Consider the following 8,724-nt stretch of genomic DNA (forward strand, 5'->3'; position numbering starts at 1 on the left):
AGAAAAATCTGTGCTTTTGTGGTATTTTAAACTTTGTATTTAATCCTCTGAAATGCGAAGCTTGTTACAGAATGCGTCTGCGGCGTAGTGGATACAGTGTCAGCTAGCTACTGGGGTTGTCTTAGGTTCGATCTCTAAACTCTGAGCGTTCTTTAGGTCACCGAGTACGCTGGTCTTACCCAGGAAAGGGGTTATCTTACTGAATGTCAGAATAAACCACAGGCTTTCGATTTTATCGAGAGAAAAAAATAAAGTTTCAACTCAAGCTGGATAAAGCTTTTAAACATTAACGGATTCAACATAATCAAAACAATGTGGTGTGCCAAATCAAGTTTTGTTTAAAGCTTGTCCAATGTATTATTATGTGGAAGAACCGTAGACTTGTTTTGCAATTAAAATATTTAATAAATACAATTATGTGTCGGGGTATAAATATTCTTAATCCAACTATTGTCGCTTAGTAAAAATTATGTCGTAGCAAAAAAAAAAAATTAGCTTTTTCAGCCAATACAAAATAATGTCGCCACTCAAAACATGCAAATTTGTAGCAATGCGTATTTCGCAGTCTTCACTGGATATACGTAGTTTGTAGCTGTATAGTAATGAACTGAAGACAAGCAAACACAATGCTATATCATCAATACTTCTTTATTTATACATTCCAATAGCCCGTAAAACTTGTTTAGATACGTTTGTATCATATGCGCATATCGTAATTACTCTATGTTTTCGGACACTCTAAGTTTTCGGACACCCCTTTTTTAGCAAAAATAATTATTTTTCGTTGCTCTTAATTTTCGGACACACGAATTTTCGTCCATATTTAATGTCTCTAAGTTTTCAGACAGTATATTTTACGGCGCTGTTTAACCAAATTTCGGTCCTATTTCGATATCTAATGACACTTCAATCATGGTGTTTTACACCCAGATTAACATCATAAAACATGGCAGGTGCATGACTGAGGGCAACGGACCATTACATTTGCGTTATATGGTAAATAACCTTTTAAACCGGTATTAAACAATGGTTTCGCCCAATAGCATAAGCGTTATGACAATTACCAGGGTTAGAGCCAATTAACAGTTTAACTATCTACCGCAATGGTACAACCCCTTCTCAGTAAAAAAAACTGTGACCAATACTAAACGCTTCAAAGTGTGATGCACCCTATTGCAAGTTTTAAGAACAATGGAAGGTGTTAGACAACAACTATCGGACATGAACAAACAAAGAATTCATAGTTTGCTTTAGTATTGCGTTAATTTCAGGTTCATACTAGCGAGTATCTGTACATCACATGATCATCTTTGAACTCGTTGGTCAAAGTACAACCCTGTAAAAACTTTGTGTCAAATAAAATACGCATTTAACATTATTTAACATGCAGTGCAAACATATATAACTGTACTTTATTCTATACGGCATCGTATTTTAAAAGCGCGTGCTATTACCGATAGTCGTTGATACAATTGACACTATTTTCGGACACTTCAGTTTTCGACTATAAGTTTTCGGACACATGTATTTTGTGAAAAATTTTCGTATCTAAGTTTTCGGACACGAAAAAAATTAAAATATTTAAGTGTCCGAAAACATAGAGTAATTACGGTAGTATTCTTTTAGTACAAGTCTTTCTACGCTCGGCTACTGGCAGAATCATGTAAATCATGTTAGTATATTCAGTACATAAATATGAAAAGGTATATGGTAATTTAGAGCGCTGCAAAACACTTTACATCATTTATTTTATGGTTTCCGGCGGTTTATAGAGAAATATCAGTGAATTAAAACTGATAATTCACTTTTTCAAACAGTGAAAAATAGCATTGAAACTAATCGATAATTCTCACTGTTTAACTGTTTCTTTTTTACGAAATGACGTCATTTTTCCAGAGAAATTCTCCAGTTAAACTTTTTTACAATGTATATAAACGGTGAAAAAAGGCATACAATAAAAAGACTAATTGTTGGATTTGGTAGAATATCGATTTTAATTTAATCGTGAAAATATTATTTTCTATGATCATTCGTTAATTAAAAAACGATATTCCACCGAATCCAACAAATATCCTCTATTTATTTGTATGTAAAAGAATAGTAACATAAAAAGTAAAGCTCAAACACTGTTATCAACTTTTAAGCAAATTTACGTACATACAAAGTGATGTTATCTTTTCAGCAACTGTGGAATCAAGGACTTATATATCATTAATCATTCAATAAATGTATGAACAACACGTATAATACATCACATAATGTATTTTGTTGGAAATAGTATCTTTTGAGTAACATAATTTATTATCTGTCAAACAACTCATGCTGGTTGTGTAATAGCGTATGAAACATTTATGATTGAAAAACCAGTAACAACCAATTTATTTATTGCACAATAAACACGAAAATATATTAATCTTCACAATAAAGAGCACATATGTTTTCAATCCAAGTAAACTAACATAACACATAAATAAGAACACCATGGCTTATAACTTGATTCTTTGCAAACTTTGATAGTTCAGGAGTACCTCCTTTGTTGATTTCTGCAAACCAAAACTTTCAGTTTTGTTTCAATGTAATGGCTTGGTTAATGTCCAGCGTTTTGTAGAACAGCTTCTAAACATCGAAAATAACAAGAATCGTTGAAAACGATGGATGCGCCCCTTATGTTTGCTATGATAAACTGTAACCAAAGCGTGACCTTTAGAAAATCTATGATTAGTCTCGGTGACCTTGATCCCAGTGACCTCAAACCTCATCAAAAGGTAGAGGTCTAAGCAAGGTACCTACATGCCAAATATGTAATAGATCGGTCAAATATTGAAGGCGCTATGAGAAACTGTAACCAAAGTTTGACATTTAGAAAATCTATGATTAGCCTCGGTGACCTTAACCTTGACCCCAGTGACATCAAACCTCATCAGAAGGTAGAGGTCCATGCAAGGTACCTACATGCCAAATATGTAAGAGATCGGACAAATATTGAAGGCGCTATGAGAAACTGTAACCAAAGTTTGACATTGAGAAAATCTATGATTAGCCTCGGTGACCTTAACCTTGACCCCAGTGACCTCAACCCTAATCCGAAGGTAGAGGTCCATGCAAGGTACCTACATGCCAAATATGTAAGAGATCGGGCAAATATTAAAGGCGCTATAAAAAACTGTACCAAAAGTGTCGGAAGGTAGTAAGGAAGTGAGGAAGCAAGGGCAAACTGGCGACTATATAAAAACAAATCGATAAATGATACAGAGGTTTTGTAATTATCGTGTTTTTATTGTTAACAATCTGAAATTTGTTAAAAAAAGATAATGGCAGAAAATAATGTTGTCCTATAGGACTTTTAACCATCTATAATTTTCTTTCTTTCAGGTGGTACACCTGGTGAGACGTTCGAGGATCCAAGTCGGGAAGAATCCCATAGAACGAGGAACCTCTACGTTTCTGAGAATCTGGTTTCAAACACCAAGGGCAGGCAGCAGGAAGAGGACGACCATGACCCTCTTCTTGGTCTGCTTCCCCCACTGGACGATGAAACTCCAGCACATGCAGAACCAGCACCACAAGTACAAACAGCTCCGGGAGATGATGACAAGAGGCTCCCGCGGATAGCATGGCCCTAGACGACAGACCGGCGAGCGTGGCAGGATCTAGATAGAGACGTCTCCGCTATACTGGAAACAACCCTCCAGGATCCAGCTGGAAGATAAGAGCAATGACGGGCTTCATCTATACTGTAAGCAAAGAGAGGTTTGGCTTGGCTGAGAAGAAACCAGAGAAGCCAGCCCCAATCATCAGCAGAAGACAGAGGCTAATCAAACAGACCAGAAAGGAGCTTACAAGTGTAAAGAGGCAGTATAGAAAAGCCAAGGTAGAAGAGAAAGTAGGACTCCAACAGTTACGAAGCACTTTACGAGAGAAACTGAGCACTCTCAACAAGGCTGAGCAAACAAGACAGAGGAAAAGGAAGAGGGAGAGACAGAGAGCTAGATTCATCCAGAATCCATACCAGTTCTCCAAAGACATCCTTGACAACGAACGATCAGGCACAGTAGAGAGCAGTATGGAGGACATAGAACAGCACTTACGCAATGTCCACAGTGATCCTTCACGGGAGGTTCCACTGGGTGACTGTTCAAGGCTAGAACCAGAAGACCCACCAGAAACTCCTTTGGACACAAAGGAGCCATCATTGTCTGAGGTACAGCACGTGGTGAAGAAAGCGAGGACAGGCTCAGCCCCAAGCCCGAATGACATTCCTTATCGTGTCTATAAGATGTGCCCAGGCATACTTCGGAAAATATGGACCCTACTTAGAGTTATTTGGAGAGAGGGCAAAATCCCGGATTGCTGGAAGAGAGCGGAGGGAATATTCGCCCCAAAGGAGAAGGACTCGAAGGATATTGGTCAGTTCCAGACCATTTCTCTGCTCAACGTAGAGGGGAAGATATTCTTTGCAGTCCTAGCCAAGCGACTGACAACGTTCTTTACTGACAACAACTACGTTGATACGTCAATTCAGGAGGGTGAAGTTCCCGGATTTTCAGGATGCGTCGAGCATACCAGTGTTCTCAGCCAAGTGATCCGGGAAGCACGAGTGAATGGGATTTGAAAAAATTGTGTCGCCATTGTGTAATGGATATGGTGTCCGCCTAGCGACCGGGAGGTCATGGGTTCGATCCCCCAGAGACACGAAGTACTGGCCCAGGAAACGGACTCGAGAGCGTTTCAATAAGCCTGAGGCTTTCGACGCAATCGAGCTAAAATAAATAGGTTGAAACTAAATTTGTTGCAGACAACAACTCGATGGTTGAATTGTTTAAAAAAAATAAGAATAATATAAATAAAAATATGAAATTAAAAAAAATACTGTGATGTCAGGTTTGTTAGCATTTGAATTATTCGGTAGCAGGCTTTTCCGGCACCAAGCTTTTTCGGCCCATTCCGAAAATTATGGTAGATTCGGCACCAAGCTTATTCGGCCCCAAATTTATAAGCCTTATTTGGCCCACGGAGCATTGTGTACACACCGGTCTTTCTGACCTGTGTACTAACGCGAAAGGAATTGTGGGTAGCACTTCTTTTACGAGTAAAAAGTGAAAGCGAAAGTAGGTCTGGTCATCGTGCTTCTGATGATCGCTATCAGTCTTAATAGAGATTCAACATCACATTTAAACAGTATTAAATAACATTTTTAAACAACATTCCGTTTTAAACACATAATAAAAACGATTTTTCTTTCATTATTAACATTTTCATTCCTACGCAGAACTACTTTGGCGGAAGCATAATTCCCCAAACCAGGGGAATGTGATGCGTCTTAGTATAGAGGTAACAATAACGTAGTTACGTCACCATCTATGTATAGAATGCCCACGGAGCGTATATTGACAGGAGTTGAATCGAGTATTTGACCCTCACTGCAGTTAATTCAATTTTATGCAAAAACTAATCATCCGATTTTATTGGTTTATACGTTATCTTGTTGCTAATTAATTCCTCTTTCAAAAAATTATAACCGTTAGTATATTTTCGTTGTTATTAATGGATTTATAGCGCGTTAAACACACACACAAAACATTTTATGTTTTACTTCCGCGCGTTTAACCGTGTCGCAACTTAGTCACGTGACCGGTAGCTATTGATTAGCGTACATCGAAGCGCCGAGGTTATACGTTTTGATGTACCCACTCTCGTCTTTTTTTAAATTTTACTTTCATTTCTCGGCCGATTTTGACAAATTATATATCATTAGAAAGCCTACGTTTCGTAGTTTTCAGATATATAAATATCATCTGATTTAGGCAGCCCGGCGAATTATAACTTTAACTTTTGCAAATATCATACCGTTTTAGAATCTAGATTTACGGTTAACATGTTCGTACTTTATACCGAACTGTAGCGTTTATATTTGGAGTTCAGTTTTTAAAAATACATCTTGCTTAGGAGAATAGAATTCTGTATACGATAGACAGTACTGGTGTGACGATGCTTTTGAGAGGATGGATATAAAAGCATCAAGTTAAGTTTATCTACATCAACACAATCACCAGAATTGTGTATGTTGGTACGAAAACAAAATTGGTACAAATATTTTGCGAAAAAAATTTGAGTATGAAAACAAATTTGGGTACGAAAAAATATTTGGGAAAAAAAATTGAGACCGAAAAAAATTTGGGTAAAAACAAAAAATTGGGGATGAAAAAAAAATTGGGTACGAAAAAAAAATTGGGTACGAAAAAAAATTGCGTACGAAAAATTTTAGGTACGGAAAAATAATTTGGGGAACGGGGAAGTAGTAGCTGCGGGGAACTTGACCCACACTCGCACATTTTCGGCCCTTTCCGTCAAACATCAGATAAGTTCCTCGAAGGCAATAGTATGAATACACATTTCGGAAGCGGTAATGCGGTCCTACCTACGCGCGTCAAAATGTAAGCGAAATATATACACAAGTCTGTCAGGAATGATTGAATTATAAAGCACAATGTAACTTATATTGATTACTAAAAATACCAGTATGCCAGTTTTGCCGTGTCAAGCTGTTATGATCCAGAAAGTCCTTCATTCACATCGAGTATATATCCTTCGAATTCCAACTATTGTTGTCATGAGCGGAGATTTAGTGAATAAATAATTCATATATCCTAAATGACAGCTTCTAAATAGCAAAACAAGCCAATTTATGCAGTAAGAAAGTTTTGAAGCGAGACTCACATGGGGGCGGCCATTGTTGAATGTTGAAACACGAACGACAACTCTGCTAGGAGAATGTTATCAATGACGAGCAATCTCCTACGCACTGGCGAATGCAAAAGGGAAGTAACTGAAAAAATTGTTTAAAAATGAAAGTAAGTAAGGAATGAAGACGGAAGAAAGTATTGCGCGGTCTTTACGCACCGAACTGATGCTACGGTCTTGGCGCTTATGCTTTTGTTTAGATACCGGCCATTTAATTTCCTTTGACATAATTATTATATTTTTTATGGAATAAATTAAAATATTTTGTTCTAGAAACATGTCAATTAAGCTAATTATTATTGAAGCTTAATAAATTAACGATTACAGCTCTAGTTTATGACACAGACACATACACATACTGGGTCAACTGTTAAGAAACAACACGATACACAACTCGCATGACCCACTTAACATCGATCAGACAGTATCTATGACTGAAACCTTCACGGAGTAAAAGGCATTTTCCCTGCAAAGTTCACGGACCTCGATACCATAATTCAATAAAACGTATGAATAAACATTCTTACAGTGCTTGTCGTTGCACTTACTGTCCAGCGCCGTTTGAAACCTTTGTTTATATACATTTCAACTAACTGACATTTTAAACACACGAGTGATTTCATTGATCCAATGCGAAGGTGTGTCTTTACAACTGGAGATTTCATTAATGATTTCTGTCTGATCGGTATCAAGTAGGTCAAGCGAATTGTTTATCGTTTTATTTCTTAAAATTTGACCCAGCATGTGTAGAAATATAGCAAGATATATACATTTCCAAAAAGGAAATTCATTTCTGCGTTGAATTAGATCGGGTTCATGAAAATCGCTGCACAATTGATGAAGTAATGGCTGTTCGGGCGATGTCGAGTTGAATACCTTGTTATATATGTATTTGATAGTGAATTATTTTTCAGAAAAGTTGATTTTTCGTTATAATATGATTATTTATAAATCAAAATGATGTTTTCATGAATTAATATCATAGCCACACGCTAACCACCTGTGAGCGGACCCTCTTGATATGTTTCGGCTTTGCATACTTCAAATAAAATCGGTGCCATGACATTTATCGTTTGTTGTTTATTTTCAAAGAGGTTATTATGCATGATTATATAAAAGATTAGTTACCTTAAATTATCAATTTATAAAAATTATTTAAAGATTCTTGAAAAGGGCCGAAAAATGCTTCGATGAACGCTAATCGATAGCTACCGGTCACGTGACTAAGTTACGACAAGATATTTACCGATAATGTCCCGTTTCATATCCGTCTCCTCTAGAGTCCGTGTTTGGCCCTATATTTTAATACACCTTTTCTTAAAAACTTGATTACAGCGGGTATATACTGACGGTCCGTTTGTTTAAAATGTCCTTCGATTATAATCGATTAAAAGTGTTTATGATGATTACTTGTTTTTGAATGTTTTTTTTTGTCAATTTCACATACAAAACAAGTTGACGTTAAAATGTGTTGTTTAGTGTACACATCTTAGACTGATTATCTGCAGTCTGCTCTGCCAAACTTGTCCACGAGTGGCCAATCGTCACAATAACATAGCATTTTAACTATCAGGATCACGTGACTTTGTGGGGTTCACACATGTATGCGGGGCTTTTTTAAATAACATTTTAAAACAATCTTTAAGAATTTCAACTAATGCATTCAAGACAGTTTTTTGCGGCCTATCACAATATAAAATACATCAGAATTACTGTATTGAATAAGCCTGTGTTCGATGTTTACAGCATTCATATACACAGTTTTGCTGCGTGCAACGTGAAATTTTGGCACTGATTTCAGACGTATTCGAAGATGAAGTCTTTAATCTAAAGATATCAGAACAAACTTTGTATGCACTAAAGTTTTATGCCCCCGGATCGAATAATCGGCGGCATATTGTTTTGGGCCTGTCTGTCTATCATTGTATGTGTCTGTCTGTCACAAACTTTAACCTTGGTTAAACTTTTGCAATAACTTGTGTA

General features: G+C 36.8%; 3 protein-coding genes across 7 annotated transcripts in view; 1 reads left to right on the forward strand and 2 right to left on the reverse strand.

Annotated features, from left to right (window-relative positions):
* LOC127847597 (uncharacterized) overlaps positions 1-8,724 on the reverse strand; it is a 188,530-nt gene that overhangs the window by 147,254 nt on the left and 32,552 nt on the right. The window lies entirely within an intron of this gene.
* Positions 1-8,724, reverse strand: part of LOC127847599 (protein PALS2-like) — a 195,271-nt gene that overhangs the window by 91,808 nt on the left and 94,739 nt on the right. The window lies entirely within an intron of this gene.
* Positions 3,716-4,612, forward strand: LOC127849202 (uncharacterized). The gene has a single exon (XM_052381920.1). The coding sequence runs from the start codon at positions 3,716-3,718 to the stop codon at positions 4,610-4,612; it is 897 nt and encodes a 298-aa protein (XP_052237880.1).

Source organism: Dreissena polymorpha, chromosome 10 (assembly GCF_020536995.1).
Source record: "Dreissena polymorpha isolate Duluth1 chromosome 10, UMN_Dpol_1.0, whole genome shotgun sequence".
NCBI lineage: Eukaryota > Metazoa > Mollusca > Bivalvia > Myida > Dreissenidae > Dreissena > Dreissena polymorpha.